Raw genomic sequence first — 23627 nt, 5'->3', positions numbered from 1 at the left:
TTAAGGACACACAAGTAGTCATAAAGACAAGAAAATGATCTAATATTGAAGTTACTTGTTCCATCACCTTTACAATAAAATGATCATTTAAAGAATCATTGTTTCAATGAAGTCAATTTCATGATAATTTTGAATGGATGTATATAGTAAATGCTTGGTGGAGAAAGTTTAAGGTTAAATGAATAATCTTTAATTTGAGTTACCAGTTTCTAATTAATATATAAAATCAATTAAAAAAAATTTTGGTGGAAAGAGAGTAACAAAGCATTTGTCAGGAAAGTGTGGAAAAATCATAATATAACTAGGTAAGTTTAAATCAATTAATGTTATATTATTGTAAACTTATATTCTTTTATTTCCTTACCTAATTTCTGTTTAATAAATTCTTATATCAAGTTACGTGTTTTTTGTTATGATGCCAACAAACAAGTAATTAAAAAGGCCGAGTTAAATGATGTAAAGAAGTGGAAAAGCTATAAATCGAGGCACGTCACCAAGCATAATTGGGCTTTGTATCAACAATTTATGGTTTTAAAAGGTTTTACAAAGCGTTCATCATCCGATATACAAAATAAAAGTAAAGAAACTTATGGTTCGATGAGCAAGCATATCAGATGAGCGATTTCATTTCTCAATCATGCAAAACACCTAGTAAGAGCTTGTTGTTATATATTTTATTATTTTTTTAAAAGTTTTAATTACATGTTTATTTGTGAGACTTTTAACAAAATATTTAATTGCATGAAAAACAGCTTGAGTGAGAATCGATTCCAATGAAGTTATATGATGAAACATACAAAGAATGAGGATAGGGGAAATGGAGAAAGAAATTATTGATACAAAAGCAAAAGTGTTCGTTGTAAGTTTTTTTAATAGTTATCATTGATTTAAGATTGTTTATTTGCATAAAAAATATGAAATATAATTGAATTTAAGAATTTGACTTTTTCTTTTGTTTTTTTTTTATAAGAGACATATATATAACCCCAACATGGTTGCAAAATTTGACAAAGACACTTACATCCATCATCCCTATAATCCTCAAATGTGGTTGGAGACTTTTGCAAGTGACGAACTCAATATAAATTAAGTTTATGGTTTGCTTATAATATCAACTCGAGAATTGATGGTGAGTCATACTGGTTTAACTTTAGACACATCACATCCTGACCCAAGCATTACATCACAAGACTTTGATGAGATTGTTCAAAAAAAGATTCATTAACAAATGGTTATTGAGATGCAAAATATGAAAGCATAAGTTCTATAAAAAAATAAAATGTATTGGGCTCAACAAAATACAGTTATGAACATATATTTTTCTCCCCCTCCACTTCAGATTTGATGTGTAGGATATATATACTTCACATTGTTGATTTGATTATATTTTAATTGAATTTTAATGGTTTCAGCTGGAATTTTAATGTATTGTTCATCTCTATTTTTGTTTACAAAATTATATTTATCTTGTTGTGTTGGTGTGTTATTTTATTGTTTTTTCTGTGTTATTTATGTATTTCCACCTTCATCTAATAGTAAGTTCAAAATTAAAGATTTACAATTTATGATGTTTCTTTACCGACAAAGAATAACAAATAACCCTTACAAGCATGGATCGCAAACTAGTTAATACTAGTTGAGCTACATTTTATTATCAATATACTTTCAATATGTATTCAATATCTAATTAGGTTGTTATTTTATAATTATATCTTCTTATTTACTTTATATTTTCTTGGTCATGTATTTTTTTATCTTTTAAATGCTCTATGACACCAAAAAAAATATATAAAAATGCCTTACGTTTTATATAAGGATAAATTTTTTTCCATATTAAATCTTATTTTCTATTTTAAGAAAGAAAATCACATTTTATCTTAGATTTAATAACTAGTTAATTACTTATAAAAGAATTAATACATATATCAAACACCTAGTCATATAAAAAATAACCTTTTCATCCATCAAATATGAAATTATTTAATTACCACAAAAAAATGAAATTTATTTAAATCATATATGAAAATACCTTCTTTTTTTTTAGGTGAATTATGGCAACAGTCATTCAAGCAATTTGTAGTTCATTATACTAAAGGGTACATGCTAGATGATAAAGTAATTTATTTTATGTTTTCATTTTCTACTCTTCAACCAAAATTATTTAATCCCATGTTTTTCAATTCAATTATTTCTTTTAAAAAATGCAACCATGTGCAAATTTGAACTTAAAATAGTTTAATTGTAAAAAAAAATTAAGAATCAAATTAATTTTTTTAAAAATTATTATATCAATCGATGGATAGTGATTTGTTAGAGAATAAATAATAATAATAAAAATACTACAATAGTTTCTACGGTTTAGTGTTTTGTATATTTAATATTAATATAAAAAGGTGCTTGTGATTATCCCAAATAAATCTAGATAGGGTACAAGCAATGGATAAAATGGAAAAACAGAAAGGAGGAAGAGAGATAATATATCATTGGAAAAAGAGAAAAAACATAAATAATTTGTTCAGTACTTGAGTATTACTTCAGAAAAAAAATACCATCAATTTGCTCAATAAATGGAGTATTTTTAAAAAGAAAAAACATTAAAAATGAAATTTGTATTTAAATAAAATATTTTTATAAATTGAAAAAAAAACATTCTCTGTGACAAGGCTCGAGGAAAAAGACGGATCCTTTTCTGACTTCAAACAAATTGCATATTACATAAACTATTAATTTCGATGATTTGACCCCTCCTTTTGTCCTCCAAAATCTACACCGTTCGCACCACCCGCTCACTCTCTATTTATACACCCTTTCCTCTTCTCTTTCAGTCCCAACTTCCCTTCTCTTCTTCATAGAAAACACCTCCTTTTCTCATCAAGCATCACAACAGAAGAGCTCTCTCTTTTCAAGATAATTAATGGCTTGTTTGGAGGTGTGTAAGGAGGTTAGTCGAAAGCTTCTAGCTATTTTCTTCTCCTCGTAAATCTTCTTTGATAAGCTCCCCTTGATAGGTCTTGGCCACAAAATATTAAAGGGATCGATGATCTTAAAATCTTTTCTCTTCTCCTTTTTTGCATTTGTTGGCTAGCTTACAAAATGGGGATCACCATTTTTGTTTTATTTTTTGTAGATGGTAGCTAGCTTATTAGTACGAGGTTTAATCAATCCGATGCATAACATAAAGCATATACATTACAATGTTGAGTGGTTAATTATGATTAAAATTCATTTAATTTACTAGTATCTCTTCTAGTTTGAAGATGAATTCAGTAGCTGTATAACAATGAGGTGAAAAATGTTCATACGCAGGATAAGTTCAAAGAGGGAGAAGGAGAATGCACTTTTGATGGAACAGTTGATTGGCATGGTCGTCCTGCTATCAAAGCCAAATCTGGGCAGTGGGCTGCTGGAATCATTATACTCTGTAAGCACAAATTCTAACTAACACCGTCTAATATAAGATCATTAAATATGACCAAGAATAGTACTATCTCGAGATGACTCTTGCCTGGTTGATTTATGGTTTGTCTTCTCATTACAAATATTTTACATTTCCTTATTCTTTTCTAGCTTTATAGATTACTTCACGAGCTTGTTTGTTTTTATATTTTAAAAAATTATTTTATTTTTTAGTTTAAATTAATTATTTTTTAATATTTTAAAATTATTTTGATATTGTACTTATATCAAAAATATATTTTAAAAAATAAAAAAAATATTATTTTAATATATTTTCAAACAAACAATATTTTAAAAAACAATCACAAGCAAAATATCAAACAACTCAAAATGCAAACTCCTGGTATTATGGGTGAATTTTGGGATGTATATTGTCATAACATCCCTTGTTCTATCCTATATTTATTGCTTACTCGCAACGCACTAGGGAATATGTCCAATGATCCATCCACAAAAACACATATAGCATACGTGTGTGTAATTAAGTATTATGTCCATGTTTATTTTCGATGAAATTGTTCTTGCAAAATAAATTTATCACCAAATATTTTGGGAAAAAAAGAAGAGAGATGAGTTGTTATGATAAGTAAATGCTCCTCTCTTCTTTCTTCTTTACTAGTAGCAGTATGCACTTCAAATCTTGGAAAAGATGACAAAATTAAGGTAGCTAAAGAGTTGAAAACAAAAACAAGTGTTAAAACTCTCATTAATGCCGGGCTTCGGCACAGCCAATGAATAAATGGAAGCCACAGAACATCTCTTAGAGAAGATAGAAACAAGAAGAACCCTCTCGAGTTCTGGACAGAAATAAAGACAGGAAGACATGGAACTGATCTTTTCTTGGTTTTCCACTAAGCCACCAACTTCCATTACTACTGGAGAGAGGGGCGAGGAAACCATGCATTAAGATTCATCTGGCACGTAAATATGTGTAGTTCTCTGCATGGTCTCTGGGTTTCAGCCACGTGCCTAAGAAAATCTAATTGAATACGATAACATTTTTCCTTTAATTTTATTTTGGCAAGATAAGTGCTTTTGTGTCTATATTTCACTGGTGTATATAAAAAAAGAAGATAATTATAGTATTTATTATTATATTAAGAGATAGAGATAAAAGAAAAATAGAAATATAAGAGAAGAGTTATTATATTTTTTAGTGGTATTGAAATAACTTTCTATTTTATTTTGTTTATCTCTTTCAAAAATTATAAATTGAGAATCATAAAAAAAAAAAAAAAAATCTTTAACCTTTCACTAGATTAAACGTGTCACATGCATATATGCTTGTATTATCATAAACAACAGCGTTCTGCTGTTTATCACACCTGCTTAAGTTATACGGCCATAAATCTCAAAAAACAATATTAGCCGGATCGATCATAGTTTGTTTAGGTCGGCGGCGGAAATCCTTGTCATCATCTTAATCAAAAGGTACTCATTTTTTTCATCTACAGAGATTATGTATATATAATTAATATACAGTACTACTCAACAAGTAAAAAAAAATGATTGAAAGGAAGAGATAAAGCTAGGGGCAAGTTCCTTTTCCTCTGGCTTTACACCCATAAAAGTTAGAACTCCCACTAGTTGGCCAACCATTGGCATTAAAATTCAGTGGTGGTGGAAGAAGAAAGAAGGAAGCTTTTGAGTGAGGCCAGTTAGATACGAAATTATTGCGTCTCAGCTTATTTTTTTTATATAATCATCGAGAGTTGCGTCTCAGCTTATTAATGTGCTTGACATTAATTTGGTGGAGCTCCTGGCCACTCTTTTATATAAATTAGGTATAAAAATATCAAATTCTAACGTACTTGTCATGTTGCTAAATATGAGCTTCCCCAGCACATGAACAGTGAAAGAGGGGTGTAAGTATCATGGTTGGCCAGGCCAGGCAATTTGTTCAAACGATTGTTAACGTTAAATTCAGTGGAAAGAAGAGCACATGACAATATACTGTTGATGGGACGTTTTGATCTTCAAAATTGATTATTCTAGGCACGTAATTTGTTTCTAGGTGTACAACCCCTTTCATCACCTTGGTGAGATATAGTTGGGGTCTTTCTTTTACCTTCTGAAGAAATATTGGAAATGATGAAATATAAAAACATGCTATGTGAGCATAAGCTTATTAATTCTTTCGTAACATAATCAAAGAACTTCAGTTCATCCTAACCCTCTGGGGAATTCGGACAGTAGTAAATGTCAACAATCCATCTAGCCACTTTACAAATGCATGCCTGGTGATGTTACTGATGATTAATCAATTAAAATTGCCATTAATTGTAACAAACGCTTGAAAAAATCTTGTACTGAGTTATCTGCAAGTTTAGAATTCCCTACAAATAAAGCCTCTAAACGTGAATTGTGTGTTTTGTTCTGTTCAATAAATTCCAGTGAACCAGGGCCTGGCAACACTTGCATTCTTTGGTGTTGGTGTGAACTTAGTTCTGTTCCTGACAAGGGTTTTGCAACAAAGCAACGCCGATGCTGCTAATAACGTTAGCAAATGGACTGGAACGGTCTACATCTTCTCTCTTGTCGGTGCTTTCCTTAGTGATTCCTACTGGGGAAGATACAAGACTTGTGCAGTTTTTCAGGTCATCTTTGTCATAGTAAGTTACTTTGACCCTGAACCTTTTCTTTACATTTTGCATTAAAAGTGTAACTTTCATATTTCACCTCAAAAAATACAGGAAGATTTCGTACAGTAAGCAGATCCAGGTGCTGCAATTTAATTGCATGCATTTATGCTAAATATTGCTGCTTTTGTTTTGTATGGCAGGGTCTGGTAATCCTATCACTCGCATCATACCTATTTTTAATCAGACCAAAAGGATGTGGAGATGAGCTGACTCCATGTGGATCCCATTCAAGCATGGAAGTTTCATTGTTTTACCTCTCCATTTACCTCATTGCTCTAGGAAATGGAGGGTATCAACCTAACATTGCTACATTCGGGGCCGATCAGTTTGATGAAGACGACCCTAGGGAAGGACATTCAAAGGTTGCATTTTTCAGCTATTTCTACCTCGCCCTGAACCTTGGTTCCCTCTTTTCCAACACCATATTGGGGTATTTTGAGGATGAAGGGATGTGGGCACTAGGATTCTGGATGTCTGCAGGTTCTGCCTTTGCAGCACTGGTATTGTTTCTAGGAGGAACAGCTAGATACCGGCACTTTAAACCAAGTGGTAACCCTCTCTCCAGGTTCGGCCAAGTTATCATAGCCGCGATGAAGAAATGTAGAGTCGAGATGCCACCAGATGGAGAGGAGGAGCTGTACGATGTGGATAGAAAAGATTGCTCAATGAATGGCAACAGAAAGATTCTCCACACTGACGGATTCAAGTAAGTAATGAGAGAACGGTCACAGACTCATAAAACTTGATTTATCCGAAGTACACAGAATTGATAATCCTTGACTAAATTCAGCATCCGTTATGTCTAAGAAGCCATATTATCCAGTTCATCATTCGAAAAAACTGGGTTTCGTAGATTCCATGAATCAAGCATTGCAAGTTCCTTTTGATCTATAACAATGCTAACTGTTCATCTATGTATTTTAGGTTCTTAGATAGAGCAGCTTTTATCTCTTCAAGAGATATTGATGATCAAAAGCGGGGCTGTCGCAACCCATGGCGTCTCTGCCCAATTACACAAGTAGAAGAAGTTAAATGCATACTGAGACTACTGCCGATTTGGCTCTGCACCATAATCTATTCAGTGGTTTTCACACAGATGGCCTCTCTGTTTGTGGAACAAGGTGCTGCAATGAAAACAACCATTTCTAACTTCAAAATCCCTCCTGCCAGCATGTCTACCTTCGATATTCTCAGTGTTGCATTTTTTATTTTCCTATATCGGCGAGTTCTTGATCCACTTGTGAGCAGTTTTAAACAGACAAGCTCAAAAGGACTAACTGAACTTCAAAGAATGGGTGTTGGCCTTGTGATCGCAATAATGGCAATGGTTTCGGCTGGGCTTGTGGAGTGTTATAGACTCAAGTATGCAAGAAAAGATTGCAAACACTGTGAAGGCTCAAGCTCCTTGAGCATCTTCTGGCAAGCTCCTCAGTATGCACTTATTGGAGCTTCTGAAGTTTTCATGTATGTTGGTCAACTGGAGTTCTTTAATGCACAAACACCCGATGGATTAAAGAGCTTTGGGAGTGCACTTTGCATGACTTCTATCTCGCTAGGGAATTATGTGAGTAGCTTGCTTGTGACTATGGTTGTGAAGATCTCAACTGAGGATCATATGCCCGGATGGATCCCAGGAAATCTGAACACAGGTCACCTTGACAGGTTTTACTTCCTCTTAGCAGGCTTGACGACTATAGACTTAGTTGTGTATATGGCATGTGCTAGGTGGTACAAGAGTATCAAGCTGGAAAAGAAATGCGAGGAGAATGATCATGAAGAGAACTTCAGAGTCTGATGTACACGATGAGATTTCCACCAGAAAAATGTTAATGATTATGGTACCAGCATATATAAATAAGAGGGAGAGTGTGGGGGTGATGGATAACAATTTGCAGAAACTTTCGGATAAACAAAAAGTCGTGCTGTGGGAGAGTACATATAACCTATTCGCTGAACTCCCATAACACCTATTTCTCTCGGTTACTGCAACACCTTAACTCCCCCGTTCACTCTGTTTCTGAAGTTAGGTAAGTAGAAATTAAGGAGTTCAATGAGGCTGGGCAGCTTTTGTTTCAATTTGCCTCATTATCATTTGTTGATCCTGTTGCTAACCATGGAATTACCTTCTAGAATGAATTCCTACCATCTATGAAGCTGCCATGTTTGACAATAATACAAGTGTATCTTCCCTCCAAGTTTTCACTTCATGACCTTTTGGACTACAACGCTAAACTTCCAGGGGGCTGGGGCTGACAAGACAATGGAAGTCCTAGTTCCCCAATATACCTAAAGCAATTTTCTCATGATCATGCAAGCATTGATTCTATAATTATAAAAAACAATAGACTTAGACTTCAGTATAGGATCATTGTGAAGCTAACCAAGAGAAACACAATAGAAACAGCTCAATAAAACTAAAGTTGTAAAAGTTGCAGGTGAGATGTTATAAAATCTTATCTTGATGGCAATATAAACAAGCACTCATATTTAAGAATAATAATTCTATGTTAGGCAGTCCACCCTATAAACCTAATCCTTCCAACCTTTATAAAGAAGACCAGGATAAATGAGTTGATAATAAAATGTTTAGGATAAGTTTTAGAAAACTCTCTGGTTGAATTATCTAAAAAGATAAATATAATGTTAGAAGAGTCTTGTGAAATCAGTTCTTATAAACTATCTGATTTCTAAGTTCATCCCTTGCCTTTTACATCCTTATATATGATAAGGAAGATGAAGATAATTCTAAATTTTTAGGTTGTGTCCAATTCATATCTACTCAAATTTTGAATAGTATTTTTTGCACTCATCACCCTCAGTCATTTAGTGTTCAAGTTTACAAACCTAAGAAGCCTATAGGCTTTTTTCCCATGTTAGGTTGTTTGAGTCATCTGAAGCTTTTTCATGTAGAGTTCATAGCTTGCATGTTAAAATTATAAAACAAATTCAAGCAAATAATAAACAATATAAATTCCAAGCTTATTTATATAAATATCATAATGCCTTTAATATTGGAGATTATTTTATGATACGAATTATACCTAAAGAGTGTCCTTTAAAAATCACTAAAACATTTTAAACAAGTAGTTAGGTCATTAAACTACTACCAGACTCTGATATTAGATCTATTTTTAACATGAAGGACCTAGATATGTATAAAAGACAACAACATATTCATGATAATTCTTTTGAAACCCTTTTTTTATTATCCTTATCATTGGCACAAAATAAACATATTAATACTACTTTAAATACACAAGTTATTTTTACTAGTGATGGTAAAGTTCAACGAATCCTAATTCATGAGCTAGATAATCATATTTAGACTCCACTTGAATTATAAAAGAGACATTATAGTTGTTTGATTTTGATCTTAAAGAGTCTTATCATAGCCATTTGGAGCTATAATCGACAGAGTTAAGTTTTTCCAACTCCGAGAGAGTTAATAGGGACACTAGACCCAAGTCACAGTTCACGCATGCTTATAATCTTCAGTGATGGAGGGTAGCCCGATCATTGTTTATTGATTAGAATATTGGGTTTTAGTTTATGCTATCATGTATAATTTATTTAAAATTTTATTATCAGGTTTGATGTTATTCTATTTTGGATTTTAATATATTTTTAGTATATCTTGAGCCTAAAGGCTACTTGTTTTAGGGTTTTATTATTTAAACATAGATTTTTGACATTATGATTAGATTATGATGAATTGATAAAAAAAGTTACAAGCTTTTGGTTTTTCAACCCTCATTTTCCTCTCTTTTTCAACTCTATTCTTTCTCTTCTTCAATTAATTTCTTCTAAATTCTAAGTTTTTCTTCTTCTTTTATTTTTCTTCTCTTAAATCTTTATTTGTCCCCATATATTCTCTCTTATCTTAGAGTTTTATCAACTATGAAAGGAAATTTTAGTAAGGAGTAAAAATGAATGAACTAGCTTTTATTTATATTCTCATAGATAGCGCTAATGATTAAGTCATGAAAAAACTCATACAAATTGGGCTTTCCAAAGCTATAATCTTGAGTTAGAGAAGAAACTAGATCATTGGTCATTAGTTTCTCTACAAAACAAGTCTCATATTAGGATAAGAGACCCTTTTATGCTTAAGGTATAAAATATATAATGAGTTGAATATGTGTAAAGAGAGAGTGCATAGAGCAGAGAGAGTGGTGTATGGTGTAGCTTGAATGAGTCTGTCTTAGCCTCTCTTTTTACTTGGTGACCTATGGTATTTATAGATATCAGAGGTCATGTAAGTTTAACTAGTGGGAAGAAAAAAAATGATAGGAAATATTTTCTTTTTTAAAAAACTAATTCATTGATTGACATGCTATGTTTTCTATTGGTAGATAAGTTGATGCTTGAAAATAAGTCATTGATGGTAAAAGTGGCAAGCAAGGAAAGTTGGTACAGAGTCTGGCTTAGAAGTAGCCATTAATAAAAATGGTGGTCTGGCAAAGCCATACTTAGATTTAACATCCGATGGAAAGAATGGCCTGAGAAACTTTAAAAGAGGTTCATTGGCGAGAAAGGAAGGCATAGGTGCGGAGTTTAATTGGGCCAATGTTTAAAAGGGTTCAATTAGGTTTAGAGAGAAGAGGGTTTGGTTGGGAGATGAGATAATTAGGTTAAGCCAAAAGAAGAGGGTTTGGTTGGACTTGGCTTAGCCTAGAGAGGGTTCGACTAGTTCAGTTCGACTACTTCTTTAGAGGGTTTGGCTAAAAGGAAGGAGAGATTCGGTTGGTTTATTAACTAGATGTTGGGTTAGATAACTCAATATTGATTTAGATAGGTTCAATTAATGACCGGATATTGGGCTGGTTCGACTGCATGTTGGGCTGATAAGACTGAAAGTTAGGTTGAATATTTCCATTTTACTTTTAGATTAAACAAACACCTTGGGATAAAGCTCTCCATGCCCTACGTTACCACGCACACCGGCTAGTGGGTGTCTCCTTGGAGACACTCTTAACTATCCACTGACATGAACACGTTGATGCCCCCAAAGAATGGCACCATTGAAATCCAATGGTCACAGAGACCGAAGCTGAGATTGCCGCGTCCTAATCGTGGAAGGTCAAGACAACAGTGCAGAATGATCATGGATTTCCACTCCGGGATCAGACTATAATTTATTCTTCCAGTATGATGGTCTCAAGCCCCAACCACCAGCACAATATTTCCACTGCTTTCAACTATGAGCCAAGAACAACTCAGAACAAAAACAACGTATCTGTACCGGATTTATCAACCATGTGTTGGGCAGCCAAAAAAGCGCTAAGAACATTTCAACATACCAGAAGAAATCATTGCAAGATTTTATCGGATGCCTTCATAATCAGTAAATAATTTTCTTTCTACATGAACATATTTGCAACAAAATTAGCCTTTGTGGTATTCAAACTCATTAGGATTTTTTTGAGTTCATACTTGGAACAGCAAATTACTATTACTAGTAATTAGACAAAAATAAAAATAAATTTCAAGATAAATATCAGCTGCTCAAACAAAAACCCTTTACTGGTACGAAGTTAGGCCTGGACCTTGCGAACTTGAATATGATGAGTAGATTCTCGACGCCATATAGGTTGCGCTCCACTCTGGACAAGAGTAACATTCTGTCCTTCCATCAACAGACCCTTACTCTAAAGCATGGAAAATACTTAAAAATATTAGTTTCAGGAGATGCTCATCCAAGTGTAGAAACTAGACAGATGGAGGAATCACCAACCAATAATAGCTTGAGTGCTCGGGCAAAGGTCTCCTCAGCGTCGTCTGAAAACTGCATGTATATTGGCATGGCACCCTGATAAAGTGCCAGCCTCTGCTTTATCCTTTCTCTGCCAGGCATAGAGAATGTTGTGAATATTAAGAAATGAAGACCTTATCCTAATTTACACTACAACATCAAGACAGTAACTAAAAGAATTCAACACACAGATAATATAAAAGTATGCACGAAAGCTAAAAGATAGCACAGAGCATGAAATAGTGGTGAATAACGATATTCTAATCATAAGTGCATATCATCAACAAGGCCATTTAAAATCTTTAGCATGATGGCAGAAAGACAGGAAATGTATTGGCATCAAAGAAATGTTCTCTTCCACGAGAAAGATAACTAGTATAAACAAATTGAAGAATGTACAGTGGTTATTGAAAACCATATAAACAAATTATTGAAAACTATTATACCAAACAGAAGGGTGCACAGTATTACACCACTATAAACAAATTACCAATTTTAGTGTGACTAATCTTCTATCTAATACTCTCACCATAAAGCATTCATTGTTAAAATATTTGGAAACATGCACGTGTAGCATTTCAAGCTTTCTAACTCGGTTAAAGCTTTGAACAACATTGTATTTGAAAGGACCTTTATTCAATTTACAGTCTCAAGTAATTTAAAAAGCAAAAACTACTGAATTTGTAGAGCTTTTGGAACTCACTCATTTGTGAAGGCAAATATTGTTGAGGCAGGCCGATAATGGCTTAAAAGTATAGCCATGGACCCTGTTCTTGTGAAGACAATGATAGGTGTATTGAGAGTGTTAGCCATAATTGTGGCATGGAAAGCAAACATTTCACCCATATGGCTCTGCCAAAAAAAAAAGTGTATCCATAAGGTGTTCAGGCAATGAAAGCATGAAAAGAGTTGGAAATTAGAACCGGTCACTTGGACAGTAGCAGCAGTGGCCAAGTTCGACATGAGTCGTCACAACTCTGATGTACAATTGACATAAAATCTGATTCTATTTGTCCAAAAAACTTGAAGAACAAGAATTAGAAGCCCCCCCCCCCCCCCCCCCCTTCTCAATGCATACCTTATAGACATTGTGGGTTGGAGCTGTTGTGTTAAATGGCAGACTTGATTCTGTTCTCAATGCCACTGTGTGCATGACTTTAACAGCTTTAAGTGGATACCTAAATTCATTGTCATAAATAACAAATAAATCAATTGCTAAAGAAAAGTAAAATTAAGTTGTCTGCATGAAAGATTGAAAAAACAAAATCATAACTACGAGGAAACTAAGTAAAACATGATTGCGAAACATGCCATTAAACCTGTTAGGATCAAAATTCTTAGTAATAATATAAGTTTACCTAGAAAAAACGATTATGAGTTAGTTATCATAAGGATGCACCATACTGAAACTTAACCACCACTATCATTGATGATATCTTCATACTCATTTCATCAGAGGAGCTAATTGAAATACGAGCTATGACTTGACAGAGAGAGAGCATGAAAGTCAAATTTATGTTGTGTTACTGGCGCTTGAAGGTTTTAAAAAAGGGAACTTCTCTAGTTTTATATAACTCGATAAGCTCATAACATGTGCTCGCTGAAAAATATTTTTGATGGAAAACATGTTTTAAAAATGATTTTGTAATTTTCTGATCCATCTTAAGAAAAAATCATATGTTATCATTATTTTAGATGGAATTTAGGTGGTGGCTGGTGGTTGTTTCCAGCAATGGTAGACAACTGACATTGAGTCAAGTGACAAAAGTGATTGTGGTGACCATAGCAGCAATTGCCATTAGTTGGTGAAGGATGGCACTCAGTAATGCACAATGGTAGGCCAATGGGAAATGCCTACAGTAAAGCTGAAAGCCAAATCAACCGAGAGGTAAGACTATATATCCTATAATAGTTGAAGGCTTGCAACACAAAGCAGTCTAGAAATTTGAGCCAGCTCTCCACTAGCCAGAAAAACATTATGTTCCCAGTTTATGTTCTGTCATCAAACACAGAGAGGGAAGAAAAGGACAAAAGAAAAGAAAAATATTCTGTTGCTGTTTTCTGAATCACTTGATTTGGACCAATTTCACTTACTTTCCATGGGCAGTTTCTCCTGAAAGCATGACTGCATCAGCACCTTCACGTACTGCAATTGCTATGTCAGAAACCTCAGCCCTTGTTGGTGTAGGATGATCAATCATGCTTTCCAGCATGTTTGTTGCTACAATAACAGGCTTCTGCATGTTGTGACACCTTCTAATGATGTCTTCCTGTTTGCATGATCATAAAGCACTTGACTAAACAAAGAATTCAAGTGAAGTGATTAAACTCTAAACAATACAAGTATTAAAAAGGTAAGTGCTGTTAGTAAGGCTGCATTCGGGTAAGGACAGCAGTTTCACCTGCTATGACTTTACCAGGTAGGATCAACCATGCATGGTAAGCAGGTTATGCTAAGAAATAAAGTGGATTTAGATGACCACCAACAAAAGCAACCAAGCCTCAATCCCAAACTAGTTGGGGTCGGTTTTATGGATCCTTTTGCAACCTTCCTCACAACATGTACTAAGTCGGCAAATAAAATGTATTTAGACAAAATGAAAAATTGATCCATATGTAGAATCTCAAGAATTCATTTCAAGCTATTACTACTATAATCTTTTTTCTTAGATTCAGAAATAACTCCATATATCCAAGAAAGAGGTGAGTCTCAACCTCAAGCTTTTCCATCTTAATCAAGTCCCAGATCCAAATTTGACATGCATTTATTAAGTGCACTATGGAAGTTGGTATCGGACATGCCACATTCTGTTCAATTACCTGTAATAAAGGGACATCCTCTATTGGAAGTTCAGCACCGAGGTCTCCACGAGCAACCATTGCCTATCAAAGCCAATGAAAAACAGTTAAAAGGGAGCTGAACATTATTATACCAAGCAATAGATAAAACACACGAACACATGCACAAGGTATGAGCACACAACACATCTTCACACAAAGAAGAGAAATTTGTAGTCTCCCATTAAGAACTCTAAAACACATGTAGATAGATAGATAGATCTACAGTAATCCATTAAGAATATCAAAACTGACCCCGTCTGATGCAGAAATTATTGACTGGAGATTTGGTATGGAGTCGGCACTTTCAATTTTTACAATCACATGGATGTCAGCATTGCAGCCTGCATGATGTTTGCGACAGTTCAAATAGACGAACTGAAGAGACATGTACTCTCAAATACAGCTGTAACTTGAAGACCTGTTTATATGAAGAAAAAACTTTACTTGTGAGATAATCTTTCAACTCGTGAACCACCTTTGCATCCTTTACAAAGGACACGGCATAAAAATCGACTTGGTTATCCACCCCAAATTTGATATCTTCCCAGTCTTTGTCTGTAGATAATGACAACGTAGCACACAAAAACAGAGCATAGTGTTCAGAAGATAACAGAGGATAAATGAATAATTAAATCTTCACATCATACTGTTACAATAAGAAATTGAAACAGATAAGAAACCTGTAATTGAAGGCAAAGTTGCACTTTTTCCCCGCACATTTAAATGGCGCCTTGATTTTAGTTCTCCACCATCAACTACCACACATTTAACTGCATCCTTTGTCTTTGACTTCACAGATAATGACATCATTCCACCTATAAAATTCACAGAAAATAGCTCTTCATGTCTTGTGACCAGCAGAGGAACTTTAGACTTCGGTGAATACTTTGTAGAGCATTCCCTTCGTGAATATATGGGAACAGGAAAGAAATAGAAGCTGATTCATGATTCTTGAGAATCCACAGATAGAATAGAACCCAAACATCAGGAAATAAAATGTATTATGCTACCATACAGTACTAGCAACTAACATATATACTGTAAGAAAAGCCATCAACCAATCCATTAAATAACAATTTGCAAATCCCAAAAGCAAATCTAAAAGAGAAATACCAAAATGAGTTGGTTAACTTTTTCCATCTATGATGAATTATCCATATTAAGAAAAAACTACACAGGTGTCCTGATAATTTGGTGGTTGCAAAGCCTCCAAGCCAGTTAAACTATAATAAAAGTCCGGTTCCTCATATGGCCATCATATATAAATATTGGCCACTGTAAAAAGAAGTTATCAGAAAGTAAAAGAAAACACATATAACACATCAAATCAATGATTGAAATTAGAGATTTATAGATGTGTTTCTGGTTTTTATTATCATATGCATCTTTCTATTATACAACTCATCTATTTCTAACTATAGATTCCAATTACACCAAACCTATCAGATGGTACAGAAGTACGGAGATAACATAACTGACCTACAATCAATGAAAAGCCAGTGTAGAATATGTTCACTTACCATCCACCAGTAGCATGTCCCCAGCCTCCACATCATTTATAAAGTCATCATAGTTTACACTAACAGTGTCTTCAGTGCTGACTCCTCTTTTGATGGTGAAATTAAACTCTTGTCCCTCCTTGAGAATAATTGGTTGAGGCACATCTCCACTTCTAACCTCAGGACCCTGCATTACATTAAAAAACACATAGGACTTTGACATTTTCACAGTAGGTCTAAACATGCAGCACATCAGGCAAGAACAAAGAGCATGATGTTGGATGAGTGCATTTGAACCAATGGCAATAATTGATGTGCAAGTTTCTTGGCATGCAATCACTAAACCTCTTCGAACAGATTCCCCCAAAACATATTCCGAAGAAAACTTGGGGCATCCGAACTCAGATGTCGCTTGGTGAATATAAATAATAGAAATGAAAGGAGAAACCCACAAGATTTCCCCAACTACATATTTGGTTAAAAATTAACAAATTGGTTATGTAGTAACAAATGATCATAAATCGGTTTCACCACAGAAACAAGGATAAAATGATCAAATTTGAATTTATTAAATATCTGTTGATCAGAAACCGAAAAGGAGAAAAATTGAATCAAGATTTTCAGAAATCAGTATACCTTAGTGTCTAGCATTATGGCAATAACATTGTCGTCAGATTGTGCATTATACTCTTTGACCAGATCGATAGTTTTCTTGTGGGAAGCATGGTCTCCATGCGACATATTCAACCGGGCCACGTTCATTCCAGTTTCTGCCAGTTTCCATATCATTTCACGCGAGCTTGTGGAAGGACCAATTGTACAAACTATTTTTGTTTTCCTTCGAGCAATTGGATTTATATTTTCCTTTCCCAGAGTTTGATTGTTGGTCAGAAGCTCAAAAGGATAGCTCACCTTTTCCTAAAACAATAGAATCTCAAGTTACAAACTTGCAAAGAAAACAAACACAATGTTAACACTCGAAAGGGAAAAGGTAGAAGCAGGATAGTATAATAAAGCAGCACTACAAAACAGAGCATTTGACGTGTGATTTTTGCAAGTCTAGGATTAAAGAGTCCTTCCGTCTTCCCCAATTTGCAAGAACAAGTCATAATCACTGAAGATGAATGCTTAATTAAGATTACGCTATTAGCAAGATATTTCCCTGGGAAGTTGATGTCCCTATGATAACTATTCAACTTCCACGCTATAACTGATTGATGTGCAGCCTTTCCAATTATTAGTTTTCTGTACTACATCAAATTGATTATTAATGATAAACAAAACATGGTCCTACAAACTAAAGCAAGCCATATTTTCAAGTTTTAGCTCGGTGGGAGAAAAAATTCTCCAAATTCAAAATAAAATATTTTCATCTCTCTCCGAATAGCATCTCAGAATCCAAACAGGGTATATAGTCCATAAAAGAAAAATAAAAGACCTTAAAAAGAACTCACAGAAGCCGTTAAGGGTCCGTTAGAAGACGCAAGCTTTCTCGTCTGGTTCTGCTCATTGACTTTCATAGATCTAACAGTAAATTTGGAATTTTGGAAGAAACGTCTCTTTCTAAACCTTGATTCCAACACAAACACATCACTCAAGTTACCCGACGACGACAAAATCCGATGATCCTTACACATTCTCGTCGACATATTGTTGATCGTTGCCATTTCTTCTCAGGTTTTGGCGTTTCCTGCTCCGTGATATAAATGTAGAGATAGAAGGAGAGGAGAGGGACAGTGAAGACTGATAAGCTCCTGAGAGAAACAGAGACAGTGTTTATAGAGAGGGAAGCGTTTATGTTATGTGGCTCTGCTACTTGAAAAAAAAAACAACGAGTAGAGAGTTCTATTCTTGTTAGGACAGTTGGCTTCCTTGTGGCCTGTGGGAGTTTTTCAAACGGAGAAAACTACTATCTTACTCGCAGGGTTGCGAGTGTGTGACACCGTTTACTTTGTGAGTTATTTACATTATTATGTTTTGTGTAATTTACTTTCTTAATAAATTTATTTTTTCTCCATAGATCCTACTAGAGAAGGATATCCGCGAGACAAAAAATTTAATATTTATATCTTATATATTATCTATTTAATAAAAATTAGATATAAATAAATTATTTATTGGAGTATCCAATAAGTATTTATTATTTATTATTATTTTTTAATTAATAAAAAATAAAATAGTTAGTATTTATATTTGAAGTATGTATATGTATATAAAATGATAAATATTATTCATATATTTTAGGTTCGATTCGTGCAAGTTTTTGGTTGGGTTTAACAATATTTATTTTCTACTCATTATTTATTAGGTCTAGAAAATACTCATTCATTCAAGTCAGATCAAGTCAATATCTATCATATTCATATTAAATTTTCATCTTTAAATCCTACCTTTATTTATCTTATAATAAATTATTAATTAACATTTGACCTTTAACTTTTCTAGTTTTATCATGATAGATTTGTGTTATACTCATTAAACCTCTTGATTTCAATATAAATTAGTTCTAGAGCATATAATATTTATTTCTAGATTGGAGTGACATTTAAAAATTGTTGACCGGACATAATTTTTTTAAGATTTTTAATGAAGGCCTTGTGATGCATGATTTATATAGAGCTCATAACCAATTATATAATAAATATAATTATTTCATTCATGATATGAATAATGCTTGTTTGGGTATTATAGTAATTGCTAATGTATAGGAATAACATAAAAAAGATAATAAACATAAACAACACGGAATCTTATTGAATTAATCACCACATGAGAATATTAATTTAAAATTTTATTATTAAGTAATTTGCTAAAATATAAGCTAAATAATATTATTTATAATAATTTTATGTCTATTTTGAGATGGAGGAGAAAAATCATAATAAATAATGATAGAGTTATTATAAGGATTTCTAAACTAAATAAAATTAAGAAACATAATATTTGATTTTCTAAATTAAATTAAATAATAAATACATCTTAAAAAAATATTCTTCTTTTTTGCGTACAAATAATCAAGTCAAAGAAGATTAATTTTGATATATCAAATTTTGAAACAGTAATAAGAAAATCTCTTTTAGTTCATATAATTTTGAAAAATTAAGTGATTATGTGACATAAAAAAGTTAAATTCTTAAAAAAAAAAATCCAACTGATTTTAAGATATACTGAATGCAGCATCATAATAAGTGTCTAGTTAGAAGTAGGATAAATATTATATTTTAAAATGTTTTTTACTTAGAAAATAATTATTTTTAAAATTTATTTTTAATATCACTTTTAATTTTAAATTAAAAAAATTAAAATTTTAAACGCTAATACAAATGGCTGTGTGTAACGAGCGGCAAGAGGCAAGTGGGTTTAATTTTTTCAATCATCAGGGCATCACCAAAACAAGAAAGCTCGTCTGAGGCTCCCCCCGATCATTGGAAATATCGTCTCATTGGTCTTTGTCGACCATCTCATAATAAACACCACGGATCTCCGCCACGTATACTAACCATCATCGAACGGCGAAGATAACAAAGGCTAACAAACTCCTCAACTCCTATAGATATTTATAATTCAAAACAAACTCGAACACGTGTCGATTTTGTCATCAGACGGCGACATTTTCTTGCCACTGCCAGCGAGTATATCAAATTTGTACGCGCAAACATTTATAATTTAGGCTTGGTATATTCTGTTCATCCGTCGAGAATATCGAAGGAAGCCAAGCACGTGCTGCGCTTCGTGCAAATCTTTTCCTGCAGGGAGAGGAGACAACGACATGAAGATCTCAGCTCGGGAAAATTATAGTCCATACGTTCCTGGGATAAAAAGGATAAGGTTGTAATTATGTTTCACTCGTGATTTTTATTTATTTATTTATTTATTTATTTATGGGTTAGCAGGAAGAAGAGAGGTTTTAGCCACTGACTTTGGAGAAGAAAGACGAAAGCCATGAATACTGACATTCTCACATCCATCTACATGCAATGAGAAATAACATATTGAATTATTAATTTACCTCATTGAGTTATTATTTTATTCATGCATGTGAAAAAAATAAAAAAGAAAAACAACATAAAATTTTGTTGTTACTGAATATTTCATCACACAAATATTCTGATCAAACTCTCGATTACAATTATTGTAGCCTGCTTGTACACCGGAAAAAATTATAAACAAAGTTGAAATTTTTTTTCGTTCAAATAGATAAAATAATATTAAATTAATTAAAAAAATATAGTAAATTTTAAACATTAATTCATAGATCTTATTTTCACTCTAAAAGAAACTAGAATTTTTAAATCTTCTAGCAAAATTTCAGTCTGATTTAATGGTTTAGATAACAATTTATACTTGTTAACATAAAACTGCATATTTAAAAGAAAAAAAAATATCCTACATTAGTCTTCTAGGATTAGAAAGATATCGTTTTCGAGTTATGTTCATCCATTCACATATGATGATGTTGTCTTCAATCATTAAAAAAGATTTTAGAATTCTCGTATTGACATCTGACGTGCTGACACTATACAATTAACTGGCTCAGATAAAATAGGCAAAGAATTAATTTTTAAAACAATTTTAATCTTTACAAGATCATTACTAATCAATAGTTGCTTGTTCCATATCATATTATTTCTCATACCATACTGATTCTCTTCAATCTCCTTTTTTTTCTCTCTATAAACTAGGATAAAAATAACATAATTTTACCCTTGCTCTCAACAATTGTCCTCTCTTTTAGGCACCAATATTATATGCTTTCTTTTTATATTAAGAATATACATATTATGTGGTCTGTCACGCACGATATTTCTGTTATATTATCATGGTCTACCTAATAGTAAATGGCAGATACCATATCATACCAAATATTATTAAAACATCTCTTACTTGTAGAAAATAAAACAAGACAATGTTCGTCCACGATTACCATGCTATCTTGATTCAACCACTTTAATTTGTAGGGCCTGGAATGTTTTTTTCTTGAGCTGCTTCTTTATTGCCTCAACCAACACCATATTCTCATAAATACCATTATTAATAATCAAATTATATATCTTGTCCTTAATAGTGCAAGTTGAATGGAAGAGATTAGTGTATAGCTAATCTTTGTTTGAATTACTCTTAGAAGCAAGCATGTTTTTTGAATGATTAATGTATCATTATCATCACCTTACAAAACCTTCTTACTATCATTTGAATCATCATAAATAAGATCACCTTCCTCTTTATTAAATTCTTTTACAAACAGATTTTTACTCGAACGACTCTTTACCTTATAGCACTCAGCAATTTGATGCCCTAACTTATCATATTTAAAACACCAAAATTTAAAACCAGAACCTTGATGTGTGGTTTGTTTCGATGTTGATTCTAGTTGAGTGGAAGATTTTTGTTCATTAGTGTGCACCTCTCTATTATTTTGGTCAAACCCAAAGCCACCTTTATTAGTTACCTTGATAATTTATTGTTTCTCCACAATCAAAGCCCTCTAATAAGCTTCTAAAACTGTGCAAAAAAAAAAAATTGCAAACACATCATGTCTTGAATGGACTATCACAATCCACTTAAGTACATGACAACCAACTACTTTTTTATTTTTGATGAATCATTCATTGTCACTAATTGGAAGAACTCGTCAGTATACTCATCAATTAACTTACCCTTTATTTTAGTGTGTGGAGCCTTTGGTATAAGGTTTATGTATACCCAAAAAGGAGGAAGTTCTCCTTCATCTTCTCTTTTATTTTATCCTGGTAATTAATCTTCAATTTCTCTTGTTTCTCTTTAGTCTTTTTCAACTGCTCCTATTAGGTAGAAGCCTAGTTTTTCAATCTGATCATAACCAATTTTACTCTTTCCTATTCGGACCTCCTTGTATTAAAAAATATATTCTACCTCATTTAACCAATACATGAATTCCTTTGCGTGTTAAGTTTCCATGAATTTAGGGATTTTAATCCAAAATCTCCAATTCTATTTTCTTTTTAATCAAGAAATTGCCTCCTCTGTTATTTTCCCTGGAAAGTGTTTATGATATTGCCTATAGACTCATGGTCACTCTTCTTTTGACCTTGTTCTTATAGATCTCTTTGGTCCAACAAACGAGTCAACTTTGTGATATATCTCTACATGTCCTCTATCACGAGCTCTTGGATATTTTTCTCTCTCAAGAGAATCTCTTCATCCTCTTTTTAACCACACTCTACTCTGTAACCTCTTATTACTATAGTTGTTAGCAGCACATAACAAGCAAACAAATAGCCACGAAGTTGTAGCACATAGCAAGCAATAACCTAAGATTATTGGGTTTTAATACTAATTAACACAAATAAAAACAACAAAAGAAAAATAATAGGAACATCCAACAAAAAATTATGTTGAATAGGGTCACATCACAAACCTTAATTCAAAATTTTATTACTGAATAATTTACCATATAATATTTTAATCACAACTCTTTTAGGTTGCTTATATACTAGTAAAGCTGTATATTGGTTTATCGAGGTTTCTAAAATGTTTTATATATGTTTTCATGTGAAAAATTAGTTGAAAATAATTTTTTTATATTTAAAAGTTGAAAACTTGAGTTTCTAGTAGGTTTTTACCACTAGTGCTCAAAAATTGAATAGTAAGTGATGTATTATTTAATTTATTTTTTTAAAATAAAAAAAGACAAATGATATTTTGTATGTCCCTTTTATTGTAGAAAAAAAATTATAAACTCAAATGCTTAGTGGCTTCCAAGCCCAATCAAGCTTGAGCTAGAATAGTTGGCCAAGAGTACATGTATCCTTCTTTATCTTTTATATTTTTTTAATTAATATTCTTCCTCTCTTAGTTTTTAGTTTAAATTAATTTTTATATCAATTTGAATTAATTCAATATTTCTTTCATTTTTAATATAGTATTTATTTTTTTTAATTTTTTTTAATTTTTATAATATTTTAAAGAGACTATAGTAATTTATATATTTTTATATCTAATATAAATAAATTTTATTTGCATGAGGTAATTTTTTAAAATATTTTATTCCTAATAAGAAAAAAAATATTTAAGATAAAAAAATAAAAAATGCATAAATTCAAAAGAAAAGTAAATGTTAAATACTTATTCATCTATTTTTTTAAAAAAAAACATTGGCTTAACAATTTAGTATTTAATTAGCATTATTTTTTCACATTTATCTATTTTTAAAATTTATTTTATTAAACAGAAATAAGATTTTTGTATTTTTTAATTAAAAAAATAGGAAACAATAAAATGTATTTATAATATTAATATATTCTTTTATTATATTAAAAATTAATTTAAAATCTTATTCTAGATATAGCGCGGGTTTTAAAGCTACTGTAATCTAAACTGTTGAGGGTCACATCATATTTTTGGACACTATAAAAGGTGGCGACGGAAACGTAGCTCCAAATATTTGCCATTCAACAG

The 23627-nt window shown here is 32.4% G+C and overlaps 2 protein-coding genes across 2 annotated transcripts; one reads left to right on the top strand and one right to left on the bottom strand.

Annotated features, from left to right (window-relative positions):
- Nucleotides 1-2914: 2914 nt before the first annotated feature.
- On the top strand, nt 2915-7893 carry LOC133700872 (protein NRT1/ PTR FAMILY 7.3-like). The gene is made up of 5 exons (XM_062124575.1): nt 2915-2941; nt 3307-3421; nt 5851-6068; nt 6239-6804; nt 7023-7893. Exons 1-5 carry the CDS (start codon nt 2915-2917, stop codon nt 7891-7893), a joined length of 1797 nt encoding a protein of 598 aa, XP_061980559.1.
- Nucleotides 7894-11395: 3502 nt separating this feature from the next.
- LOC133700732 (pyruvate kinase isozyme G, chloroplastic) lies at nt 11396-18024 on the bottom strand. Its single transcript, XM_062124375.1, has 12 exons — nt 17645-18024; nt 16827-17108; nt 16212-16377; nt 15372-15506; nt 15136-15246; nt 14944-15032; nt 14671-14733; nt 13945-14120; nt 12929-13028; nt 12554-12702; nt 11833-11941; nt 11396-11746 (listed from the first exon to the last, which is right to left on the bottom strand). Exons 1-12 carry the CDS (start codon nt 17855-17857, stop codon nt 11633-11635), a joined length of 1707 nt encoding a protein of 568 aa, XP_061980359.1. The 5' UTR covers nt 17858-18024; the 3' UTR covers nt 11396-11632.
- Nucleotides 18025-23627: the final 5603 nt, after the last annotated feature.

Source organism: Populus nigra, chromosome 8, assembly GCF_951802175.1.
Source record: "Populus nigra chromosome 8, ddPopNigr1.1, whole genome shotgun sequence".
In the NCBI taxonomy this organism is placed as follows: Eukaryota; Viridiplantae; Streptophyta; class Magnoliopsida; order Malpighiales; family Salicaceae; genus Populus; species Populus nigra.
The sequence above is the reverse complement of the archived record's forward strand: the minus strand, read 5'-3'. Positions and strand labels throughout refer to the sequence as shown.

What these genes read in the sequence shown, in the direction of transcription:
- LOC133700872 (XM_062124575.1), top strand. Translation starts at nt 2,915, where the DNA reads ATGGCTTGTTTGGAGGTGTGTAAGGAG. An exon ending in TGCTGGAATCATTATACTCT is followed by an intron (nt 3,422 to 5,850) that starts GTAAGCACAAAT and finishes AATAAATTCCAG; the next exon opens with TGAACCAGGGCCTGGCAACA. An exon ending in TTCAGGTCATCTTTGTCATA is followed by an intron (nt 6,069 to 6,238) that starts GTAAGTTACTTT and finishes TTTGTATGGCAG; the next exon opens with GGTCTGGTAATCCTATCACT.
- LOC133700732 (XM_062124375.1), bottom strand. Translation starts at nt 17,857, where the DNA reads ATGGCAACGATCAACAATATGTCGACGAGAATGTGTAAGGATCATCGG. An exon ending in AACTTTGCCTTCAATTACAG is followed by an intron (nt 15,247 to 15,371) that starts GTTTCTTATCTG and finishes CATTATCTACAG; the next exon opens with ACAAAGACTGGGAAGATATC. An exon ending in TAATTTCTGCATCAGACGGG is followed by an intron (nt 14,734 to 14,943) that starts GTCAGTTTTGAT and finishes TGGCTTTGATAG; the next exon opens with GCAATGGTTGCTCGTGGAGA.